Source organism: Lissotriton helveticus, chromosome 4_1, assembly GCF_964261635.1.
Source record: "Lissotriton helveticus chromosome 4_1, aLisHel1.1, whole genome shotgun sequence".
Lineage (NCBI taxonomy): Eukaryota > Metazoa > Chordata > Amphibia > Caudata > Salamandridae > Lissotriton > Lissotriton helveticus.
The window spans coordinates 819181232-819208086 of NC_136063.1; the positions used below are offsets into that span (position 1 = coordinate 819181232).

Here is a 26855-nt window from a genome sequence, read left to right on the forward strand (position 1 = left end):
TGCAACACTGGCGCAAATAATAGACACTTCCCTTGTACCCTCTCCTAAAATGGGTCTGTTGGGACTGGTTAATCACATTAAACATTGTTATAGGTGTTTTACAGCGATAGCGTTACTTTTGGCCAAACGTGAGATTGTTGCCCTATGGGGGGGCAAGGGCTCGACCAACTAAATCTGCCTGGCTTCATAGCCTGGCATATTGTAGAGTTCAATCTGAAATATATGCTATACTTCAGCCCACAACCTCCAGACCCCGGGACATCTGGTGCGTTTACTGCACGCACTTGCAGCGAACACTCCTTGCTGCTCAGGCTGCTACTACTCCTACTGCCTCCCATGCTATTGGGTGAACCTTAGACAAGCTACCTATGTCATTAGCCAGGTCCTGTATCCCCCCTACACGTTTCTACACACAGGAACGATGTACCACACCCACCTGGTGTGTCGTATTTTGTCAGTCTGGTGTAACTCACATTTTAAATGCTGGAACTCACTTAGTCTTTTTTCTTCCTCTGGATATATTGTGGTAATTGTTTTATGTAATTTATACATTTTGTAATTTGCAGATGTACTTCAGTTGTTTTGTTATAATTTTTGTATTCCCATTGTTTTGTTATGTGTATTGGATATTTTGTATGGTAAATTTTGTATTTGGATGTCGTTTGTTTTTGATGTTTGTACCATGTGCTTATATTTTCAATAAAAAAAAAGATGACATCGCCAAAGACATACAACACCCACCCCTGTGCAACAATGTCGATTTCCCCTTTTTTGTCGCTTTTGACATGGATCTGGAGCTCATTATACAAGTGTAGTGCAATGTCAACCCCCCCCCCCCCCCCCCCCCGAGGTTTCTGGTTCAAACCCTGTAGGGATTGTGAGGGACAGATGTCTGTAACTCATCCTCACTTCATCTGTCCCTGATGCCTCTGTTCAAAACATGAATCCTGATCCTGTGACTCCCGCCAGAGAATGCACCAGAAGCCCACAAAGGAGCATGAGGTGAAGCTCTTCATGGCCTGGGCTAAGAATGAGAAGCTCAGAACAATGCTGCTGCAGACCTAGTTCCAGGTCCCCGTCATCACACTGTTCAGGCGGTAAGAGAGAAACCTTAAAAAAACACACTAAATATTCCAAAGGTAAGTCACCTCCACACTCTCCGACTTCCACCGAATCTTCTTGTTCAAAACTGAAGTTGATTGTCACGTAAATGATTGACCCTTCACCAAGCGGCCTGCTCCAATTATATCTCTGGACCCATCCCTGGAACCGTTTTGACCACCGTCGAATCCATTCTCGAACTTTATGGATCCATCAGCACCAGGGCTCTCTCTACAGGCAATTCCAACGGAGACCCTGGCTTTCCTGAGTTCCTGGCTCAAGGTTCTTACCCAGTGGCATTTCTTGAAGCCATATACTCATTAATTTCCAGGGTATCAGCACTGTCTGGCACACCTTTGTGCCCAATGGTACTGTATGGCCTCCCAATGTTTATTCCCTTGGCTCCGATGCGGTTAAGCCCAATTCTATTTGGACCAACGCCCACTTGCCCATCCTTTGATCCAATGCTCAGATGGATACTCCACACTGCACCCTCCTGCTACATGGCTGACTCCTCCACGTTGTTGGTTCCAATCCCTGAAGTTGTGCCTCAGACCAAGTCGTGCAGGGAAGCACAAAGAATGTTGGATGAAGTAGAGTACAGAAATAGGATCCATGACCTATCAATTGGATTCAGGTCCCTTGAAATAATACTCCTTGGGCGAAGATTACTGCATTGACCAGGGGCAATAGTTTTCTCTATCTCCATCCAGAGGAAGGCTAGCCTTGCACTTCTAACTTCTCCCCTTATATGTGACGGGGTACGCCTGTTCGGAGATAAGATAGATTTGTCATGGAAAGGTTCAAGTCAAGTAAAGCTGAAACCCGATTCTTGGGACTTCGATTACTGCCTCCTAGGAGAGATTATCACCAATGTCTGCATTATATTGGATTCTCAAGAGGATTCTCCTTTCACCAACGTCAACCTTATGAACCCCAATACCAGCAACAGCAAAATCCGGGGGTCAAATCTCCCCCTTCACCACAGGAAAACCTAGTTTATTTTCCCAAACCCACTTGTGGCCTCTGGGGGGTGGGTAGGAGTCCTCCTTTCTCCTGGCCTGGATGGTTATTTCGTTGGACAAGTGGATCTTCTAAATAATAGAAAGAAGCTAACCACCCCTCCCCCAATCTGAATCATTTTGCCATTCTCAGTCAAGCAAGAGGTGGCAGTATTCCTACAGGATGGACCCGCAGAGTTGGTGCCAGAGTAGGGCCATTATTTCCTTGTTCCTAGAAAGAACGGCGACCTATGCCCGATCCTGGACTTCAGAGAATTGAACTTTTTCCTAAAAAACGAAAAGGTTCAAAATGCTGACCCTAACTTAGGTGTTACTGGCGATGGAAGCGGTAAACTGGATGGGGTCATTTGACCTGCAGAATGTGTACTGTCCCTTGGTTGCATCTGAGGAATCCTCATTTTGTAGTGGTTCTACATACTTCCAGTGTGCAGTGCTCCCATTAGGTTAACATCAGGACCACCAGTTTTATGAAGGGGATGACAGTGGTTGCAGCCCATCTCCGATGGGTGGGTGTACCAATTTTCCCGCTCCTGGGTGACTGGCTAATCCCTGCCAAATCGCTGGAGTCTGTATCTCACCATCTGCCGTCAACTGTAATGCTATTGTTTGACCTGCATTTCTTGATCAGTGAGCCAAAATCCCACCTGAGTCCCTCCCTGCAACTCCATTGAAGAAGGCACTACTTGTCACACCTTTTCTTTACCTCTGAGGTTTGCAGACATTCTCGAAATGGCTCCTTCTTTCTATCTTAACGTCGGAGCTCCAGTTCTGGTGGTCATTATGACTCCTAGGTCTGATGTTTTCATGCACTCTCTTAGTATTGCTTGTACATGAGGGTCCTACAGTGGCGTCTCCACAGGCAGTGGCTACAGCATGGGGAGGCCTGTCTGACTTGAACGTAATCTTCCCCAATGCTGCAGTGGAAGTGGTTTGTGGGGGCACGAGGTGAACCTGGGTTGCGGGATGGCTTTCGCTCCTCCAGCCCTGACTATGATAGTGACGAATGCCAGACTGAAGATTCTGGAGATCAGAGCCTCTGATCTCCATAAGAACTGGTTCTTCATATCAACCTGATGGAATTGAGAGCTATTCAGCTAGCGCTCAAGGCCTTCTCCCCTCCAGCTAAAGTGGGTGCTTCCGGATCTTGACAGACAACACAACAGCGATGTGACACGTTGGCAAGCAAGGGGAGTAGAGTCTCACCCCCTTTGCCACCTAGTGGGGTCTCTTAATGTTAGAGCCGGTAACCTGAGCTAGAGTTATCCTTCTGATGACAAGTGATGCCTTTTACCAGAATCCACAACATCTTTGCCTGCTGGGGATCTCCTCAGGTGGACATGTTCACCTCTACCGAAAATGCTAAATGCCAACAGTTCTGTGCCAACCAGTACCTATTGAGCAGACCCTCCAGCTTTTTGCAATATTTGGTTTGCTAATTTCCCACAAAATCTGATGTGAAGCACAATAACAATGAAATTTAACGTTTCGACTGTGAAAATGAAAAGAAAAAAAGAGAACAGTCACCTGACCAGGAGAAAGGGAAAAAATGGTCGTGTATTCCTGGCCTTTACTTTCCCTTCCTTTTAAAATAAGGCTGTGCCTCTGCATGCCATTCTAATGCCACAACTTGCTTTACTGGACTGTGGCAAGTTCACAGAGGAGCGCAGTGCTCAATGACCTGGAGCAGCTTGACAGGACTGGGGCAGATAGACTCATGGATAGGTTTCCTACTGGGCTGGGTCCGCATCATAGATCAGGCTGGGTGGCAATGCTGTAGCGTAGCAAAAGGATTGGGGTAGAAAGGCTCAGGAACGAGCTTCAGGGCCGCAGCACAGTTCAGGCCGGAGCCCAGTGCTTAATGGCTGCCTGGAGAGTGACAGGAGCAGACTACAGAGACCTATTGATGAGCTCTGGCTCTGAGAGGCCTCACACAGTACATTCAAACCATGAATGAATGATGTCAAAATTATGTACTGGGGCAAAGGGAGGGAAATACTCATAAGAAGGAGGAAGGAAAGAGTCTGCACTCTGGGGAAAGGGGATTGTGGGAGGTGGAGCTACTTTTAGATAAGAGGTAAGGAGCACATGCGAACAGCCCAAGGTAAAGGAGCAGTATCTGGAGAGGAAAGTTGAAACTGTACCCTATGAGGGGATTGTGCCCAAAGCGGCAAAAGAGAAGGGGCAGTTCCCTGGGAGGGAGTAGCACCCTGGTGTAAGACTGACCAGTGCAGTGAGAGAGGTTTCACAGAGTGAGGGAGCGGCATTACCTACCCTGTGATAGTTGCCACTGCCCAATTGAAGGATCCTGTGGGTCCTGTCCCTAGTATTAGGAGACTTAGACCCCAGCCGAAAGGAAGGGGAAAGGGGAAAAGGTAAAGGTGGGAAATGAAGGCAACTCTTAGCAAAATACCCAGGAAGCCGACGGCATTCTACCCCAGTAAGGTAGAACCCCACAGTTGACACTGGCAAAGCCTCTCCTGACCCCAAGAAGTCATGAAGAGTCAGGCAGCTGTTCAGAACCAGGGTGTCACCCCTGGACCTATAGAAGGAAGAGTAAAGGAAGGATGTCTGCCACATAAGGTGGTAGCCCCCCAATCTGAACAACTAGGGAGGCACCAAGAACCACAGTTGCCCCTAAGGTGGCCCATCCACCTGTCAGTGGCAGCATGTGGTTTTAGACACTGACAACTGTCAGTAGCCTCTGTTCGGTGCAGGCCTTCATGGCAGCACTGTACTTGGCATGGGAGGCAGACCCCTTGTCAAAAAGGTAAATTATGACCCATAATCCTTTTGGTCATTTTTTGTTTGAATATATTTTATTGGTTTTTTGGCATTTATAGTCAGTGCATAAATATGCGGTGAGCAAAAGGAAATAACACACTTATTCTGCATGGTAACATAGCGACAATATAGTACAGTGATAGTACGTAACAAGATAATTAATATGCATCACATTTCCTTCAGTATAATTGACGGAATAATATGTACCAGCATGGGAGCCGTAGTGTGCGTGATGTCGCTCTGTACCGATAGCAATGTGGTCTGGGATTTGGAGATGAGATTTGGTGTGGGGCAGCATGTTCTAACAGTTATGCGCCTTCTCCGGGTATCTCCCGTCAGTCAGTATGTGGTGTGTCACCCAATATGTTGTAGTATCAGGAGTGTTGTGTGACAGATGGTTATCGTCCACCAATATAACATATACAGCTGTATAGCAGACGTACCGGCAGTGAAACTACCATGACGTCTTAACGTAACCTCTAGGGGGGTAACGAAATGGGACAAAACGGGGAGAAGAAAAAATCTCTCCAACTTTGAAAGATGATGAGGGGGGAGATCGGAAATAAAAGTAATATTGTGAGAAGAATAGGATGAGGTAAAAGGTCTAGTGCGTCGTGAAGAGTGTCAATGCGTGGCTGCGGAGATAAGTCTCCAAGTCCGTGAATAGGGTAATGGGCGATATGTGTTCCGTGGGGTGCGGGTTTTGTCCAGGGGAGGGGATGGGTGGCTCAGCGGCGTCTGGCTGGCGCCAGGGCGTCAGTGTCAGGGGCGTGGGGGTTTCAGGAGGTTGCCGCATCGTGGCTCTGCATCATTATCTCTCTACGTAGGTATATGTCGCTTCTAGCATTATATCGAAGTCAAGGGGTTATCAAAGTGAGTATGGGACTCTCCGTCACACCCGATGTCCAGAGGCGGCCCTGAGAGGGGCTGTAGCTAGGTAAATCCCTGGTCTAAACACATCTGTTGGAAGGTTTTTAGGGTATCATCCCAGAGCTGTGCAATCGGGAATTTCCTCAGGCCCGCTGTCTCCTCCCGATGTAGTGTGGCGCTTTCCGCTCTTGCCCAGTTAGAAAAGGAGACATACCAGTAATTAGCATGTGGGGGTTCGCTCTTTTTCCAGCGTTTGGTGAGTAGGCGTTTGGCCGTAATGAGTCCCAGGTCCCAGAACCTAGCTGGCACTTTATTTAATTTGATCCTCTTGTACAGCCCCAGGATAAAGGCCTCCCATGTGTGCGGCAGACCGTCGCCAGCGCTCTGCGTCAGTAGAGTTGTTACCGTGTTCCAGTATGTTTGGACAGTGGGACATGTCCAGAGCATGTGTAAAAGGTCTGCTCCAATCAGGGAGCATCTTGGACACCCAGCGGTAGTAATTGAGAAGTATTTGTTGATCATATCTGGCGACAGGTATGCGCGATGCAGGATATAAAATTGTATAATTTTGAAGCGGGAGTTGCGTGGGATGTTTACAGGGCTGGTCAGCACCATTGCCCATTCTTTGTCCGTCCACTCCTTCCCCCTGTCCGTTGCCCATTTGTCACGTAATTGTTGGGTGGAGTGTTGTGTATGTACCAGGAGGGCCTGCGCTAACCAATGAATTATGTGAGAGCCATTGCCCATGACATGGAGCTATTTCACCAAATGGTGCATTTGCAGCTCCTCGGATATGTCACCCTAGGGGTCCGCGAATGTGCGTATTATAGACGCTTGGAGGAGAAATTGTCCGGCCGGTAGGCCTGTGTCTCTGACCAGCTCCTCAATGGGGAGCAGGACTCCGTCCGCGTAGAGATCTCCCATTGTCTCCACTCCAGCTTCCGCCCATCTTTCCAATACAGCCTCCATTACCACTCCACCCTCCCTGGGGGTGCCTAGTAGGGGGAGCACTGGGGCGTAGGGTTTCACCTCTCGAGTAAGTTTCAGGCTATGCAGGAAGCATCTGCGAGCCACCGCCACGTGCAGCTGCAATGGGCAGGGGACCCTGGTCAGGGGGTGAAACAATGTGCAGATTTGTGTGTGGGTCGCCTAGGTTCTTTCCACTCAGCCAGCCCGACACCCACTGCAGCTGTGCTGCCAGGTAATATAATTCTAGGTTGGGGACCGCAAGGCCTCCAGCTTCAGTGGGTACATATAGTTTTGTGAGTGCGACGCGTGGTCTCCCAGTATTCCAAATGAGGTTCCGGAGCAGGGTGTCCAATTCGCGAAACACTCGGGTTGGGACATATATTGGAATATTGGCATAATAGTATAATAGCCTCGGTAGGACTATCATCTTCGTCAGCGCCACACGGCTTGGCACATTAAGAGGAAGGGTCTTCCAGAAGGCCATCTGCGTGCGCGTCGAGGAGATGGCTCGCATCAGGTTCCCCTCCAGTATGTCAGGTGGAGTCCTGTAAATGTGGATCCCAAGATACTTAAACGTGGTGGGGTACCAGGCGAGTCTCCCACCATTGATACGGATGTCACACTCTTGTGTATCTGGACTGAAGGAGTACGCCCCTGATTTAGCCCAGTTGACCTTTAGTCCAGACATGGCTTATAATCCTTTTGGTCATGGTGGGGTTGCTTAAGTGTTGGGTGACCTCTTTGGGCCAGCTAGCTGTTACTATTACCCTAGCTAAGGTAGGGTTAGAACCGGTGGCCATCTCACTACCCAAGGCAAAGAGGAGGAGGGTAATAGCACAGCTTCAGCTTAAGTCCAGTTTAAAATGAGTCCTGTCACAGTAGAGGTGGGTCAGCTCCCTCGAGGAAGTGACCCTGACCGAAGTATGTGAGGTCCTGTAGGCCATGCAATAGGTGAGCCAGTTTTCCTCAACTCCTTCCTTGCTGCACAAGTCAGGAAAATTCACCCAGTGTGTGGTGAAGTCTCTCTTGGACGTGTTATGGGGACGGGGTTAAGAAAAAAGGCTTTTTGCAGGCCCCCCCCCCCCCACTTGTTACCCCCAGTTGGACTACTAGCTGCTGGTGAATGACTCCGTGCACTGAAGTCTGCTAACCAGGCACCAGTGCCATTGATCTCGCCCAAAATATGATGACTGCAAATGGGTAACCCCACTGTAATTGGTAACCCAATCTCCCATGCCCCCCCTCCCCAGGCATGGGAGTTAAAGGGGTCACCAGGCCCTGAAGCACTGATTATGCCACCCTGAATGACCCAAGCAAACAGATGACAGCAGGCCTACCATTGCAGATTGCAGGAGCAGTGCAGACTGCTCAAACTCGACTTTGCACTCACCATGAATGGCAAGGTCACAACACTATTTTAATATATGTCAATCACCCTCAGCGCAGGAGGCAGGGTGTAATATATTAAAGGTGTGGACATATAAGTGCAAGCTTATATGTCCCTATAGTAGCCTCTTTCCGTTAAGGGCTACTATAAGTGATAATAGGCTAACATTGGCTGGCACCTGGGCACCCTGAGGTTGCTAGCTCCATTACGGTCTCACTAAAGTAGGTCATGTTTGGTATCAGACAACTTGTATTATCACTCCTGCCATGACTCTCATGCCAGAGTTAATGTGATCTACACCTAGGTGGCTACCTTAGAGGTTGCCCATCTTGTTGCCTCAGTATTTCCTGTGCACTGGCTGACACCTTGCAGCTGCTGCCTTCAAGACCGGAATCTGACCCCTTGCTAGGACCTGCGAACTCTGTCAGAAGTCAGAAACAAAGGTGTGCCTGGGAAAGAGATGACCCCTCCCTACCTAACAGGATGGCTAGTGAAATGGTCCCTAAAAGCGGTGAGCTTCAAACCTTGCACCTTTGATATGCATCGAGGCACCCTCCCAAAGAAGGGACAGCAAACCCTCTACCCCCAGGCACATTTGCAGGCAGGCGGGAAAACTAGGTAGTCAGGATGTGTACACCCAGAAGGCTAGGCACACCCCTAGGGTGGAGTACATAGTCTTTAAAGCCAAGGAAGGTTCTGCCATTTTCAAAAGTGGTATAGTAGAGGGTTTCAGGTAGAAAATGTTTTACCCCCCTGGATTTATTTATTTATTTATAAAGTTTTATATAGTGCAAACGATTCCGAAGGATATCAGAGCGCTTTACAGTTTGAGGCAAAGGTAATAAATCAGAACATTAGTCTAACATGGGGAATCTAATGGGCATTGAGATGTTTACTCTTCTCAAAATCGGAATGGTTGTTGTATTAAAAATGCATAGATAGAGTGAGGGCGATAGATTGATAGCGATAGACAGTGTGGTTACATCGGGCGGATTAGCCACTGGGGCTAATAGCCCATTGGCTACTTGAACCCAAACCCCTTACACCCCATAATCTAGGATTTAAGGCACAGCCCTGGCAGTTCTGATTTGAATTACAAAAGAGGACAAAGAAGAAACCCGCTTCTGTGACCTCCGGACCTGCACAAACAAAAGGCGCGATGCTCTTCAACTGTGACAGCCACCCTCCAACTGCATGACTGCGACTCATCCCAGACTAAAGACTGGCTCCCCAGACCGAACCCCCGTAACCTTTCTTGACCATCTTCGTGGGCTACCGCTGCCAAGGCTTGTTGGTGCTCCAGTTGGACACCGACTCCTCAGCACTCGACATCCTTCGTGGGACAGCTCGTATCCGGCACATGGTCATCCTTGACGTCTCCTGGTGCCAGTGGCTGCAGAGTCCAGAACCCCCTCCACGCACCTGAAGCACCCAACATCGGTGGGCATTCGTCTACCAAGCCCCTGGTCACTCCGGAGTGACCCATACTCTGTCCACTGTGCTTTCAGGTACTTTTCATCAAGAATCCACCGTTGGATTCTGTCGGACACTTTTCTTCTTCCCAGGAGAGGCTCTTCTTCGAAGTCCTCTGTAGAGATCGACGGCCGTTACCGATGCCACTTTAGCCCTATGCATCCAGATTCCCTGGGATAGGTAACGTACTACGGTATCCACAGGTGCGGTCGCTCTCCACCATTTTAAGTTCCACTGGGTTTCTTCGAAGTCCACTCAGAAGGGTCCTCAAACTTTAAAACTGCAACTGAGACTTTCGTATAGAATTGTACGCGCCTGCCGTCTTCTTTCCACACTGCACCCTTCCTCTGTGGGGTCCCTACTTACTCACCTTCGGTGGTTCCTTGGGGTCCCAGCGATTCTACATCCTCTAGACACTGTCTTGACTCGAGTCGTGGTTCTTATACCACTATTTTAGTATATGGTTTGGTCTTCCCCTGGAGCCCACTGTGTATTAGTGCTACTTACAATTGTTTCTGTGCTACAGTATTATGTGCTTTGTGTTCATCTGTGTGTAGCAGATACTGTGACGTAATTAGTGTGTTATAATAATAATAAATACATATTTTTATGACTACTGTGTGGTTTTTCTTTCATTTAACCAATACAATAAGGTTGCATTCTGGTAAAACAAGCTGCTTAACATTCCTTCAAGAAGCCTAAAGGCTACTCTCCACAGCTACCACTTGGATAGCTTTCACAGGTTATCTTTGACCTCTTAAATCACCATAAGGGTTGTTTGGACTCATGCAAGGTGCCCACTTTAATTAGTGGAGAGCATATACCAGGCCAACTTCTCACAGTCTGCAAATGGCTCTTGAATTAAATAGAGTGCGTCAAGTGATCCTCGCGCCTTGGGGGTCCGAGATATTCCCGAATCATGTTTCATGGTTACACAAACTATGGTTTTCTTTTGCGATGGACACTGTCGAGAACAGAGCGGCTGACTACCCTGACTTTTTGGCCCCCTTTATCTGAATCCTTTCTGTAGAATTTAGGGCAGTGACCTGCCTGAAATACCTGCATATATTCCCCCGGGATGCACAGAAGTTGCATATACCTTCCCCTTAGTGTTGGATACAGACAAGGGGCCCGTAGGAGCATAAGACAGCTCTAAATGAAAATGTTGCATGAAGCAGGTGCGGAGGAGTGGGGGGTGGAGGGTGGGTTATATTGTTTTGTGTTTTTCTTCATATGGTTTATCTTGCTCTCTTCATCTTTTAAAATGGTCCAAGCATCGCTGCCGTCCCCCGGGTTCTAGGCATTTAGCTGTGTACTACTTGTCTTAGGCTGTTTACGCTGCCAGCCTTTGGTTGTAGGCAGAACGCTGTGTCATCTAGTTTGCGGACTCTAAGAAGCAGAACTGTTCCATAAGGTACCTGAAGTCTTTAACTGTGTTATCAGATGCCCTGGATTAATGCTGCAACTCTTAAAGGGGCTCTGTCGTTTACTCTAATTTCGCTCTTGTCCTTAAACTTTGCCTGGGAGTCTGTAGCTAGGGTGCCTTTTTTTATGCCAAATCGGCTCCCATAGTTTTGATGGAATGCAGGAGTGCTCTCTCCCCCTGTGTTAGACTAGATAACTCTGCAGACTCCTGTTGCTCAACACTATTGTCTCTTCTGTAGGCCCTGTTCCTTGGTTGAAAGAAGTCCTCCTCACGTCTTTGGCACCCTGGCATTGTAATACTACAGAACAAAGCCTGATAATAGATGGAAATGGCTATATTGGTGGGGGTGGGTGGCTTATCGTATCCAGCAGTGCTTCCTGGGTGCACACGCTTGGGAACCAACTACGCATTATCCAGCACGGTTTCACCCAGGAAGCAATGCAGCTCTCCGCTTGGTGAACCAGCCCCTCGCAGCACGCAATGGTTCAGGCTGATGGTCGCCTACTAAATGTAAGGTCGATCTTCCACAGCTGGCTTGGCCACCTGCCAGACCTCCATAAATCACTCTCGGCTAATTTCTAGTGGGGATTGGTGTTCTCTGTGCGCCGTTGAAACTCCAAGACAGCACTTGGGTTGCCTCTGCTGGTCTGTTCTCCAAGGGCCTGCTCTGAGCCTCATATATCCACAGAGCAAGTGGGTGTTGAAGGTTGACAATCATGCCTTAATTAGGGCCTCAGTGTCGGCTCCAAAGGGGCTTCCATTAAACTATCTCTCCTAATGAGGCTCTTGGCAGCATCAGCAATCCAAAACAAGTGACCACGAGGAGCGTGCGCCAGCAACTCACCAGAGTTGTGGCCATCTTAGGTCCTAGTCAGCCTCTTCCTTCTCCCTCCGCCCTAATTTTTAAATCTAACTTTGACCACATTGGGTTGGCCTGCCTCCCTCCTCAATCAGCACTTTAAAATCTGGATTTCGATTTTGATAAAAAGTCTGGACAGATACATGCCAATTTAGGCCCATCCAGACCAAGCGGTGTTTGTGAGGGGTAAAATGAAAGGGAGTAAAATTAGAGGGAGAAACAAAGGAGATAAAGCACAGAAGGCCCTCCTTTGGCGATAAGGTATTAAACAGAGGGGACTGAGCCTTCCTTCATAATATACTCAGAGCCCAAACTGTGGTGTGCATTTCCTAAACCAATGATGGCGAACTGTCAGATCCTAGCATGAGAATAAGAATAAATGGATGACTCTTAGAGAGGTTCTATGTCTGTATGGGGCTTGGCATGGATGCCCACTGTCCCATTTCTCTTTATACTCTTTCTTGAGGCCTTGGCCTAAAGAAGTAGAGAGCATTTTCCCTTTTGTGTATTACTTTTGATTGAATCTGTTGCTGGAATCCAAATTAACATGCCAATGTGGTATGTAGATGCTGTGCTCAACACCTTAGGGAGGAAGGAGAGGTAATCCTGCACTGGCCTTGCTGCTGTCAAACTTTACACATCTGCTTTCCAGTGGAAAGGCATCAAAAACATCTGGTGGTTTATTGGTGACTGCTAATGGGGTACACATTTTGGTAGATATTTAAAGATAAACATTGTGATTGCTTCTGTGTATAGACCTGCAGGACATCGTTGCAGTTAAATGTAAAGCAAACTTTTCTACATTTAAGTCTATCATGAGGACCCTGAAGCCTACATTAGATGTGTACAGTGCTTGCATATAGATTGTAATAGATGTAAGGCTTGAGAAGCACGCTTATTCCCACTTGGCCATTTTTAACTGGATCTGTTGAAGGTACAGTTGGTGTTACATTTCCACACACTGCATTAATATTTCTTTTTGGTTGCATAAGAGTTGTAAAACAATTCAAGTTGTAGTCTTTGATATATTGGTGGCTATAAGAATTGGGTTTATTCAGAGGTCCTCCCCTAGCTAAAAAGGCAAGGCTACCCGATTTGGTTCTAAACCGATAAAGAGGAGGTTAACAATAGGTTACTTTACCATTGAGACTTCTATCTAGACTGGTTAGTGTTTCTCTTGCTGAACGATTCCTACAGCATAGGTATTTTCATTTGTTTTCATAATATTTCTGATTGTATTCATTATAGTTACCCTACTATTCTTCTCTACTGGTGCATTGGGCAGCTTTGGCTGCCAAATTCTGGTTTTAAACCATGAAAGTCATGTCACAGGCTGATTACAGCAACCAACCCACCTTCCATCGCCACCTCCCACTTGGTCATCTGGTGCTTGAATTGCCTACATTATATTGCATTGGCACAACGTCCTTCTCGAATTGTCGGGATTGAAAGCTGTGCAGTCCTATAACAGGAGAAGTTGGATTTTTTTTATCTAAGAGGAGGAGTCAAGAGGTTAGTATTTGGATTGGTAAACTGAACATAGTGTTGTGCTACCATACTGTTAGAGGCAGCGAGGCATGGTTTCAGGAGTCATTCATCCCACGTGCAGAACAACCTCACAGTTTATATCCAAAAGTTGCCAAACTCCACACTTTATGGTAGGAAAAAAGACAATGAGATGATTGGAGTAGATGTTAGAGTTCAAACAGCCAATAGGTACCTGTTACAAGGCTACCAGCAGCTATGCTTTGAGAGCTTCTAAATTGTTATGCATCCTTGCCTTTAATGCCGTGATAGAACTTCCAATTGGTATGACACAAAGGATTGAAGAAATTAAAAACTGGAGTTAGTATGCTGAGTAACTTTGATATTTTCTATGCAATACTCGTTATGTATGTGGTAATAATGGTATCAAGGAGTGAAATGGAGAAAAGATATTTCCTAGTAATTTCTAACTTAGCCTTTCTTTTCTTGTTGATTTTAAAGCTTTGAATGGTGTGCACCTCCAAAGAAGAGAGGACTTGGCCCTATAGAATGCTACAATAGAATTTCTGGTGCTTTATTTACCAATGACAAATTCCAAGTCAGCACAAACAAGCTGACTTTTATGGATTTGGAAATGAAGTTAAAAGACAAAGACACCCTTTACACGAGGATCGTTAATGGGCAGGTGAGAGAGGATTGGTGTTTATTTCCAATTAATATATACTGTTTGAAGGTTAAACTGTTTCTATTAAATTGGCAATTTAACAATCCATGAATATATGCTACTCGAATTTCCGGTGGCATATGACTGCAGTTTTACTAGCTCTGCACACTAAAAGCGTAATCATGAATGTTTCCCTTTGTTTGTCAATTATTTCTGAAGTTTTTTTTTAAAGTGTCAGTCAGCATGCTTTTTTTCTGATTATCTGTCACGCTTCCTACAGACCTAATTGCACATTCATTCTTTTTATTTTTTGGGTGTCGACATGTGTCTTTTCCAAAAGGACTAAAAACAATTATGCAGGAAAATACCAAAGAAATTTGGATTCACTTTTTCACCTTTTGGGGGGATCTTGGTCCTTAATAGGTATAATATCCTATTTTTCTGCCCTTTTTGGGCTTGACCATGAGGTTCCTTACCTGCCTAACATTGACTTGTTGATTCATTCACTTCCCAATATCAGTGAAGGAGATAGATGCTACAAAGATGAATTAGACTGTATTAGGTCAGCAGACTGTGTCATGTCCCTCTTGCAAGCAAATGCACTACTGACAAGTGTGGAACCCCAAAATTCAGTACAGAGTGCACAATCCCATAAAATGTTATACATTTCATGTTCCCCTTCCCTTTTCATGAACAAAACAAAAGGTAAAACTAAATTACAATACCCTTCCTATCAATCAGTCAATTGTTGTAAAGCGCGGCTACTCACCCGTAAGGATCTCAAGGCGCTTCCCATTAACTAAGCAGTAATACAGAAGAGCAACAAGACATCAATTAAGGACATAATTACCATCACCTCTCCTTCCTCCTACACCATCGAACAAATCACTATGTTGTCTTCCAACACTCATAATCATCCATTAACGCAACCCCACTACAACTTTCTACATCCCCTCCTCCCAACACACACACTTAAACATCCTCTGGTCATCCTCTGCTTCTCTTATACGCCAGTAAACAGTGTTTTCCCCATGTACACCTCACCCACAAAGTTGGACAAACCTTTATCTCGCCTTCCTGGTGTCGCCTTTACCCAATCGCGCAGCTAACTTTTTTCCCCTCCCTAAGCTACATTTAATCACGAACTCAATTCTGCTTACTGCCTCATCCACGTTGACAGCTTCCTAAAGCCATGCTGGAGCGAGTTTTGTGATTGCTTCTTTGTCTCTCAAAAAAATAAAACATTAAGTGTAGGTACTTTGCTGGAAGCCCACTATTCAGCCATGTCTGATACACACCTTTCAGCAATCTGTTAGTTCTGTCCACTATGCTGTTCGACTGGGGTTTGTATAAAGATGTTGTACAATGTTCGATCCCGTATTTATCCAAAAACTTCCATTTCACCCAGTCAGTTGTGTACCGTTGTCAGTCATTGGGCAAGATGGGTATATTTTTTCTCATAAACACCTTTCTCAATTCCTTCGTTATACTCAGGGTAATAACCTCTTAAAAAAAATATCTTTTTCATGACCTTGCGATTGCATGCATTTCAACCCTTCACACTTTCGGTAATCCTCTCATTGGGCATATAAAATCAATGAAAGCATGTTTCCCTGTACCACATGGCTCTCCCAAATGTTCAATGGGTGCACCTCCTACGTTGCCTCTTTTTATTCTCCTTCCACTCCTCCCCCAATATAGATACTAGACCCCCAAGACCATCAAAACATTTCCTTCAACATTGTCTTTGTTAGATTTTGCCCCAGGTGCCCTTCATGAAACCAGAACAACCAGTCTATTCATGATCCTTGCAGAGGAACCAACTTTGCCTGTCGTCACCATCACCAACAGATAATTCTGTTCCATTTTAGCAAATGACTACACAAACCCACACACAACTCTGTCCTGCTTCTCACTTCAATAAATCCTGTGTGGCAAGATCCCTCTCATTTGCTGACCTTGATACTTCCCAACTTACTGTACCTTCATTCTCTTCCAGAGCATCCTGCACACTCGCTACTGTACTTTATGAATAATACATTCAACAATCTTCTAGTCCCTATAGTCTCATTTCAACTGGATTCTAAAAAGACAATCCCCTCTCCTTTTTTATCTATATGCTTCATAGATAGTGCAGCAAGCCTTATGCATCACAGATAGCCTATCTGACTAAACTTGCGGAGCCATTAACTGCTCCAGTAGATTGTAACTCCCTTTCTAGTAGTTTGTGGTCATACTTTCCTCTCAATCACTGAATAGTTCCTTTTCAGCTGCTGTCAGAAAATAAGGCCAGGGCACCAGTCTTCTGAGCACCATGGTCTCTTTGCGACCAAAATTCAGCAATACAGACGTCTACTTTTAAGCATGTTTTTCTCTGAATGTCAAAAGATGCTAAAACTTCTGTGGTAATTTTATTCCTTAATACTGTCAAATTCTTCATGATGGTATGACTCCCAAACAAACTATTTCCCCTTTCACAGCTGCCCTCTCACAATGTCAGTCTTATGGGCAGAATTCCCATCAGTAAATGCTTATTTTTCAGTCTTAAGCTAAATTTATAATTCTCAAAATATCTTGGTCTAACAGTATGAACTGTTTCCCAAGTATTCCATTTAGTTTTCAATAAATGTATAGCAGTTCCTGTTAAATCATGCCAACGTTTTCCAGTACATCCAAATCCCCCTTTCATGCAACCTTAAGATGCTCCTTAACCAACCTTAAGATGCTCCTTCCTTCTTCCAAAAAGCAATTATTTGATGAACGAATACCACCTGATAATGGAGTTTGAAATATTGCACATCATACACTAAATACATTGACTGCAGAGGCTAGACCACAGGGGAATTGTTCAACTGCTACACCCCCACGTTATGATAAATGCTGTTGAAACCTTCAAATCAGTATTTCAGTCAATTTGGCAATACACACTTCGTATATCTAATTTAGAAATAAACTTAACCCTTCAATTATCAAGACCATCTTGTTAATGTTTGGAAGTAGAAACTGGCCTATTTGATATCTGCACAAAATCTCAACTTTCTGTGTACATTTTTTATTAAAACTACGAGCAAAAGACTATCTGACACGCCTACAGGCTTTGTTATTCCCCTTATGCACAATCTTCTCTGGCATAGCTCTCACCTCCTCTCTCATCAACACTGAAACTCTACTCAACTTGTGTCAGACCAGAACATCACCCTCACTCATAACTGTCCTAAGCACGGTGTGTGCACTCACCAAATACTAACCTGTAACCAACCAACATTCCATCCAAATCCTTGTCCTCTATCACCATAACTTGGATTAGTAATGTTCAAGTGATAGTGATAGATCCCCTGCAAAATGGGTGTGCCATCCTCGCTATGTGCACTTTACCCCCTCTATAAACATTCTTTTTAAAATGTATGTTTCAACCATGTCTATAAACATTACTTTAGTAGATCCTTTCTGTAGTCTGTTTGGCTTTGTTGTAGTTATCCTTAGTTCCTGCTCCTTGATTGTTCAATGCTGGTAGTAAAAATTTCAAAGGTCGGTCGCTGAGTTAATTTATTAGCGATGTTTTCTGCCTTTCTGATCCAAAATTCGGACCATCAAGTGTCTCTAAATGATTTTCAAAAATGTCTGTGCGCTGTTCTTGGTCAATAGGTTTTGGGCCTCTCCGAGGCAAGATATAAGTGGTGGAGTTACAACTTGTAAATCATCCTTGGTGTGGATAATGTGTTATAAATTTGCAAGTATACGGTTTCTTGTGTCCAGTAATATTTTTACCTTTCTGTTTATTTCCTTAAAACATGTTTTCCAACCAGCTTGCCAAAGAGAAGCTGACTAGACACCTGGAGTGAATGCACTAAAATGCACAGTGAGGTACAAGTAGTATGTAGTTTACTTTTCTTGTGAGTAAGCATTGCAACTGCCCCTCAATGCAAAGACATAAGCACGGTGATGCTGGAACATATTTGAACATGCTGCAGGATCAGCGCCAGAAGCCTCACACAATCATCAAGCTCCGTAAGGATGTTGAAGACGCTGGCTGAGCCCAAAACCAAGGGCGAGATATTGAAATTGGCAAGTTCAGCCTGTGGTGGGAAGGTGATGTGCAGTAGTAACAGAAAACAGTCAGTCTAGTTCTCCCAAGTGTTTTGCTATAAAAGACGCTTGCATCTGTACGTACCACACAAAGTGTACCATAAAGTGATGGATGGAATGCTTGAATTAATCTCAGTCACTGGAAATTACTGAGGCCGCATCACAGTCCATTATTAGTTGCACACCATGCCACATCAGTTTGGACCCAGCTATATGCAAATCAGTCTTGAACCTGCTTTTATGGGAAGAATCCAGTCCTAACTGCCAGTCTAGGTCCTCCCTGAACCAGAACACAAACAACCCAGTACAGGTTTTGCACTAGTTAAGACTCATTGCCAGGTGAGTTCTCCCTTGTGTTTTCAGTTCAAGACAAGTTTATTAATGCAAATAGGATAAAAATAAAAATATAAAGCATTTAAAGAAACATACAGTGTAACATTTGAAAGTGGCTTCAAAAGAAACAGTTGAATAGAGCAAAACAAAATGCAGAGATAATTGGCGAGTTATAATCATATAACAATTAAGCAAATAGGAAACATTTGAGTAAAATGAGATAAGTAAGAATAAAAAGAAAAAGAGATATCAATCTAGAGGAAGTTATGGAGGTTTGGCAACTTCTTGTTGAAAGGGAGTACGAGACAAAGAACGCCTAGCACTGATATCAAGAAATAATGTAACTGGATCCCAGATTTCTCTCCGTTTTGAGGCTAAATGTATTGGGTAAACGAAAGTTGTATCTAGTCTGATTGTAACAGACCGCATACCACCATGCCTGGAACGATATTTTGGTAGAATCTTTCCAATGTGTGGTTATCTGCTGAAAGGCCACTGCCAATAACAGGTCTATTATTCTCGTATTAAAGGTACAATGTTCCCAGATGAGTGAGATACTACCTAAGAAAATGTGTGGAATAGAAAAAGGGTGATTTGAGGAGAAAATAAGGTTGATCTGGTACCATACTTTAATCCAAAAGTTGTGAACTGAGGTGCATTTAAAAAGCATGGGAAATAAATTTGCATGTGATGAGGAGCAAGTCCAACATTTATCTGAGGTGCCAGGATGTCTCCCACTGAGGGTGAGTGGTGACAGTAGTAGGCGATTATAAATAAAGAAGAGTGTTTGGGCAGTATTTGCTGCTCTGGAGGATTTACGTAGTTTAATCCATATTTTGTCGCATAGATCTACAGACCAGGAAACATCTAGCCGCAGGTTCTTTACCCTTGATTTTTGAGCAGTACCTCGGCGCCACCGGTAGGAGGCACTGTTTGGTGTTGCGTCGTCTGTGCCGGAAGTGATGTGCACGGTACCTATAGAGGCGCCATCTCAGTGTGCTGACATCTGTTATTTCCTGTCCGCACCAGATAGTGTTGTTCCAAATTGAGCTACTCCTCAGTCACTTTTTGACTACCCTTTTTTGACTTTTTATCAACCTTTTTTGTGAGATTTCATCTCCTATTGTGAGGATGTCAGCCATGAAACCGGTTGGTTTCAAACCATGTGGGACCTGTCATAGGCAAATGTCGGTGACAGATCCCCACATAGTGTGTTTGTGGTGCTTGTAGCTGGGACATGACTGAGGACGTGAGGACTGCTGAGCCATGCACCTGAAGGTTCTGAGAGTGATCCCGCAAGCTCGTTGATGCCCGACATCTGTCAACTCCACGCCATCCAAGGTCCCAGGCATGTGGGAGGTCCATGGACTGTTCACTAAGCCCCTCCCATTGTTCCTCATTGCACTCAAAGTTGTCTGGTAAGTCCCACAAGAAGTTGAAGAAGTCAAAACACTCTTCGACTTTCCCTTGTCTGTCAAAGTCATCCGATGAGAGAGCATCAGCACTCCAGGCCCTGCAAATCGGCAAGGCCTGAACCTGGCTTCGCTCTTTGCTTCCCAGATTTTACTGGAGCCAGAATGACCCCCGCCCAGCTGAAGGAATCTGTAGGAATTTTGAGGCTATGCCCCTCATCTTTGAGTGGCTCGTCCCGCCCCTGTACGGGACCCATGGGCGGGGGAGGGGCCCATATTTGGACTATTCTGGCAGGTTCGGCCTTGTCACCAATCGGGCCCTAAGGATCCCATGCTGGATCCGTAAGCAGAGCAGCCCTCGAGACTGAGACCTTCCTTGGTGTCTTCTCCAGTGCTGACGCCCACGTCGCCACTGACGTCCCCAGGTGGCGCCATCCCATCTTCATTCTCGACTCCGACTAGGAGCCAAATGGGCGTCAGCCAACCCCGCTTCTGGCGGCAAACTAGGATATCCTTCCCGGAGTAGCGCTAGGGCCTTATTTGATGAATAGGCTTGGTGAGGGAGACGTTTGGGAGGAGTATGTGGAACCTCATGGAGAAGATCCAGTTGAGGAGGACAACTGGTATGAGAAACCGGGTGAGGCCAGTGGGTTCGACAACTCACCTGACACTGGCCTGGTTTCCCCACCTACTGTGGCTACGGAGGAGGGAGCCTTGTTTGCACTGGTGGCTGAGCTGAGGTCCTGGACCTTAACCTACTCTCAGTGGCAGTCTGTGTTAGTCTTGACCGAGGTGCTTCAGCCGGGAGTCACCCCCTCAGAACTCTTACTCCCATTCAATGAAGCCCTTTTGGACGTTGTAGGAAGCTGGCTCTGTATTTACTATACCACAGTGAGGTATAGTGTGCACAGAGTTTAGGGAGTCCCCATAGGTGTAGCAGAGGCTAAATTAGGTAAGTACTAACAGGTCTCTCTTTGTGGTAGTGTGGGCGAGCAGTTAGGCATGTTCAGAGGGTGTGTTAAGTATTTATTGTCTTCACTCAATCAAGACTGATACACACACTCGGAGACTGAACCCAGACCAATTGGATAAGTATAAAAAAGGTATACTTTTATTTTATTTCTAGAACCAAGCAGGACTTTGTACAGGTAGGTAAAATATACTTTAAATTGTAAACTTTTACACAGAAATGCAAGTGAGGATGGATTTGCAGTTGTCTCAGGTTTGTATCACTTTAAAATGCAGTTTGACTTGCACAATAATTACTTTCAGAATACTTTTGTAGTTACTTTGAGATTACTTTGAGTACTGGGAGTGGTATGCCTAGATACCTCACGTTAGGATCTCACAATACACGGTAAGTAAGACTTTTAATACTTTGCAGTTTAGTTCTCTTTTCTCCATACAACCATCAGTTCAACATTTTAGGCCCAAAATATCTTAACATGGGTTTCTATGGGTGTAAAATGGTTATCTGAAAGAGACACGTTAGTATTAGATTCCTTACCTTAGAATATCCCCAGGCGTCAGACTGGATCCGGAAATTTTTGCGTAGCAGTACCCTTGCGCGTCGGTAGGCGTCGTCTGCGGCTCCGCGTCCGTCGTCGGCGTCGTGGGCGCCGTGATGACGTCGTCGGAGTACTTAGACGCCGCCTCCGCGTGCTGACGTCAGTTCTTCTTTTTTCCGCGCCAGCAAGCGCAGATCTGGAAAAAGCAGTAACCCTAGTCAATTTTTGACTAACTTTTTTGATCACTTTTTGATTGTATATCTAGTCTCTCGACTCCGAACGGTGCCGTAGGGATGCCCGGCTTCAAGCACTGTGACGATTGCGACCGCCTGATGTCGGTCACGGATCCTCACCGCGTCTGTTTATCTTGTCTGGGCGTCGACCACGACGACAAGGCCTGCTCCGACTGCCGGGCCCTCTCTTCGAAAGCCAGGCGGGAGCGGTCCCGCAGGCGACTCGAACTCCGGCAGTCGGTCCCGCGCCGCGAGAGGTCCCGATCCCATGGGAGGTCGAGGGACAGGTCGCGGGCTCGGAGCCACCACAGTTCCGAGGGTAGGCCGCACTCCTCCGGGTCGAAGTCGTCGTCAGGTAAGAGGCACAAGAAGTCCAAGCGGCGTCATCGCTCTTCGGACTCCCCCCGACGCTCGCACAATGCGGCCGGGGGTTCGGGTGACACCACCCACGCGGCTCCGTCGGAGTCGCGGGCGCCGCGTGCAGCTCCACACCCTCCGGTCCCTGGGCTGAACGCGTCGCAGGAGGAGATCGAGCGCTTCCTCATGGCCATGAGGAAACTCTCTCCTCCGACGGGCTCCGCGGCGCCTTCAGGCCCAGCGGACCCGTCTGGGGCCCCTAGCGCCGCAGGTCCCCACTATCCCGACGCCGCCGGCGCCTTCGGGCCCGGCGCCGAGGGGTTCAGTTGTCCCGGCGCCGCCGGCGCCTTCGGGCCCGGCGCCGCAGCCGCCGCTGGACCTCCTTCGGGATCTGGTTCGTCGCCGGTGGATCTTACGACCTCCCCGGCGTCGAACCCGCAGGTGTCGCCTCCGGCGCCGTTCTCGGGCGGCGCCATCCCCGGTTCCACCTTCATTCCTGTTCAGCCGTCGGGACGGCCCCGATGGGCGCCGCTCCAGACGTCGTTTGGTGAATTTCACTTTTATGATCAGGCCCCATTAGTTGAGAACCCTGAGTTTCAGGAGATGGGTGATGAAGAGGACTGGGAGGGGTCTGAGGACCCTCTGACCAGGGAGTGTCAGTCTCATGAGGACTGGACAGGAGACCTTGGGGAGGCCAGTGGCCTGGACACCTCTCCAGACACTGGTTTTGTCTCCCCTCCTACCGTGGCTTCGGAGGAGGGGGCAACCTATAGTGTGGTGCTGATGAGGGCTGCCAAGGCCTTGGGCCTTGAGCTCCCCGTCGCGGCCGTGAGGACTAACCTCCTCACTGAGGTCCTTAAACTGCATTCAAGCTCGGCCGAGCCTCTGCTGCCCTTTAATGAGGCCTTGACCGACGTTCTTCTGGGCACTTGGTCCAAGCCCGCTACGGGTTCGCCCGTAGATAGGAACGTGGCCAGACGCCACCGCCCAGCCCCGGGCGACCCATGTTTCCTGTCCTCCCACCCTACCCCCGAGAGCCTGGTCATCCAGGCCTCCAATTCCCAGACCGCATTCCCGTCGGCCCCGCCGGACAGGGAATCCAAGAGGTATGACCAGTATGGGAAGAAGATCTTCTCATCCCTTAGTCCAGGCCTGCGGTCTTCCAACACCGCCTGCCTCTTGGGACGTTACACCCACTCTGTGTGGGATAAGGTCGCGGAAGTGCTGCCAGAGTGTCCGTTGGAGGTACGGGCCAAATTCGGCCAAGCCCTTGTGGAGGGCCGGGATGCAGCCAAGTATTCCATCAGGTGTGGGCTGGATACCACCGACTCGCTAGGTAGAGCGATGGCAACGACGGTGGCGGTCAGACGCCACGCCTGGCTGAGGTCCGCCAACTTCTCGGCTGATGTCCAGAGCACACTCATGGACATGCCGTTCGATGGCCGTCGCCTCTTTGGCGACAAGGCAGACCATGGGCTTGAGCGCTTTAAGGACTCCAGGGCTACGGCCAAGTCCTTGGGCCTCTCGGGCCAGCGCCAGCAATCGTCTGCCTTTCACTCCTTTCGTGGCCACGGAAGGGGTGCGCCCACACGCCCCGTCAGCCACGCTACGCAGGGCAATACCCAACGCGGTGGCGGCCGTGGGACCCGCCGTCCGGGCGGTCGGGGGCAGCGGCGAGGTCAGTCCACACCTTCCCCCGCAGCATCCGCCTCAAAACCCTCCTAGTCCGTGCTTTCAGGCCCATGTGACGCCAGTGGGGGGCAGGGTTCGCCATCACCACCTCCACTGGCGCACTGTCACATCGGACAGGTGGGTGCTGCAAATCGTCCTAAGGGGCTACTCCCTCCCCTTCGAGGCGACTCCTCCAGCCATGCCACCGCAGAACCACCGTGTATCAGGGGATTATTTGCGACTTCTGCGGGAGGAAGTTACGGCCCTCTTGGCCAAGGGGGCCATCGAGCGCGTTCCTGGGCCAGAAGTAGGGTGTGGTTGCTAATCCCACTACTTTCTGGTACCCAAGAAGGGCAAAGGTGGCCTACGCCCTATCTTGGACCTGAGGAACGTCAACGGCTTCCTCCGGAAGGAGAAGTTCAAGATGCTGACACTGGCTCAGGTCCTGGCTGCCCTGGACCCAGGAGACTGGATGGTAGTGTTGGACTTGCAGGACGCTTACTTTCATATCCCCGTCCTGCCTGCCCACCGGCGCTACCTGCGGTTCATGGTTGGCCACGAGCACTTTCAATTTACCGTGCTCCCCTTCGGCCTTACCAGCGCCCCACGGGTGTTCACAAAGGTGATGGCGGTGGTCGCAGCTCACCTGCGCAGGTTAGGGGTTTCAGTCTTCCCCTACCTCGACGACTGGTTGTTGAAGGCGGGCTCGCCCCAGACAGTCGTCAGCCACCTACAGACGACGGCAGACCTCCTGCACCAGCTGGGGTTCTCCATCAATGTGCCGAAGTCACACCTGTGCCATCCTCAGAAGCTCCTCTTCATCGGAGCGGTTCTGGACTCGGCGCGGTTTCGGGTTTATCCGCCCGAACAGCGGATCCGGTATATTCAGGCTCTGATTCTCATCGTTCAGCCGTTATCCCGGGTTTCGGTCAGGTTGACGCTGCGGCTTCTGGGGCTGATGGCCTCCTGCATCCTGCTGGTGCATCACGCCAGGTGGCGGATGCGGGCTCTGCAGTGGGACCTGAAGTTTCAGTGGGCCCAGCATCAGGGCAACCTATCCGACCACGTCCTGATCTCGGAGGGCACTGCGAGACAGCTGCAGTGGTGGCTTACGGACCGCGATTGGGTCAGCGGCAGATCCCTCTCCCTTCCCCAACCGGAGCACGTAGTTGTGACGGACGCGTCCCTCCAGCGCTGGGGAGGCCACATGGGAGAGGCGGAGATCAGAGGCCTCTGGTCTCCGGCGGAGACCCGGCTCCACATCAACCTGTTGGAGCTCAGGGCGATTCGTCTGGCACTGAAGGCATTCCTCCCCTCTGTCCGGGGGAGTGTAGTGCAGGTGTTCACGGACAACACCACCGCCATGTGGTACTACAACAAACAAGGCGGGGTGGGGTCGTGGATCCTTTGTCAAGAGGCTCTTCGCCTTTGGCAATGGCTGGAACGCCAGGGCGTGACCCTGGTGGCTCAACATCTGGCAGGTTCTCTGAATGCCAGGGCGGACGAGCTCAGCCGTCGGTGCATGATGCATCACGAATGGCGTCTGAACTCGGACGTGGCGCAAGGCCTCTTTCAGCGATGAGGAGAGCCTTGGTTGGATCTATTCGCCACCGACGAGAACGCGCAATGTCATCAGTCCTGCGCGTTGGAATTTCCAAGCCGGCACTCGCTCGGAGACGCTTTTCGTCTCGAGTGGAGCTGCGTTCTGTTGTACGCCTTTCCTCTTATACCACTTCTGCCCAGAGTGAGAATTTCCAAGGCGGCACTCGCTCGGAGACGCTTTTTGTCGCGAGTGGAGTTGCGGTCTGTTGTACGCCTTTCAGCCTATACCACTTCTGCCCAGAGTGCTGAAGAAGATCAAGCGCGACCGGGCCCAAGTCATCCTTGTGGCTCCGGACTGGGCGAGAAGGTACTGGTATCTAGAGCTACTCAGTATGTCAGTCGATCCCCCGGTTCGTCTGCCTCTTCAGGAGGACCTTCTGTCGCAGCAGCAGGGGACGGTCCTCCACCCGAACCTGTCCAGTCTCCACCTCCATGCTTGGAGATTGAGCGGCGACAGTTGAGGCCATTTGACTTGCCTCCTGAAGTTTGTAACATCATTCTGGCAGCCAGCCGTCCCTCCACAAAGTCGGTATACGCCTGCAGGTGGAACAGATTTGTGGCATGGTGCACAGCAAAGGCTGTGGATCCCCTCAATGCCCCTCTTTCTGAGGTCCTTCTTTTCCTTCTTTCTCTTGCCCAGCAGGGCTCTGCTCTGGGCACTATCAAGGGCTACCTTTCTGCCCTTTCAGCCTTTCTCAGGCTGCCTGATCAACCTTCTTTGTTCAAGTCCCCTATTGTTAATAGATTTCTTAAGGGCATCACACACACGTTTCCTCCTGTTCCGTTTGTGATGCCTCAGTGGGACTTGAACCTGGTTCTTACATTTCTGATGTGCGCTCCCTTTGAGCCACTTCACAACTGTCCTCTTCGCCTTCTGACTTTGAAGACTGCTTTCCTGGTTACCATCACCTCTGCCAGGAGAGTGAGTGAGCTCCAGGCCCTTTCTTGTACTCCACCTTTCCTTTCTGTCCATCCGGACAAAGTGGTGCTGCGTACCAAACCTTCTTTCCTGGCCAAGGTTGTCACGGCCTTCCACATCGGGCAGTCTATCACCTTGCCAACCTTCTTTCCGCCACCGCATCCCTCTAAAGAGGAAGAGCGGCTCCACCGTCTGGACCCAAAACGTGCGCTCTCATTTTATTTGGATCGCACACGCCAGTTCCGGGTGGATGACCAACTCTTTGTTGGTTACGTGGGCGCTAAGAAGGGGAAAGCGGTGCACAAGAGGACCATCTCCCGGTGGATCATCTTGTGTATCCAGGCATGCTACTCCTTGGCTAGAAAGGAGCCTCCTGCTGGATTGCGGGCTCATTCGACCCGAGCCACGGCGACTACCACTGCCCTGGGCAGGGGAGTGCCCTTACAAGACATCTGCCAGGCAGCTACGTGGGCATTGCTGCACACGTTTGCAAGACACTACTGCCTGGACAGCCAAGTCCGGAGGGATGGCTTCTTTGGCCGTTCCGTCCTCCAGGACTTTCTGGTGTGATTATTGGTTCGCAGACCCACCACCGGGGTTGGTATTGCTGGGGTATCTATTCTAAGGAAAGGAATCTAATACTAACGTGTCTCTTTCAGATGCACAAGTTACTACTTGTGTAACGATATATCTGTAA

General features: G+C 48.3%; 1 protein-coding gene across 1 annotated transcript in view; it reads left to right on the forward strand.

Annotated features, from left to right (window-relative positions):
• SMCHD1 (structural maintenance of chromosomes flexible hinge domain containing 1) overlaps nt 1-26855 on the forward strand; it is a 2317253-nt gene that overhangs the window by 317826 nt on the left and 1972572 nt on the right. Inside the window, exon 12 of the mRNA XM_078687460.1 lies at nt 13875-14058. Within this exon, the coding sequence (XP_078543586.1) occupies nt 13875-14058 (184 nt within the window). The remainder of the gene's footprint in view (nt 1-13874; nt 14059-26855) is intronic.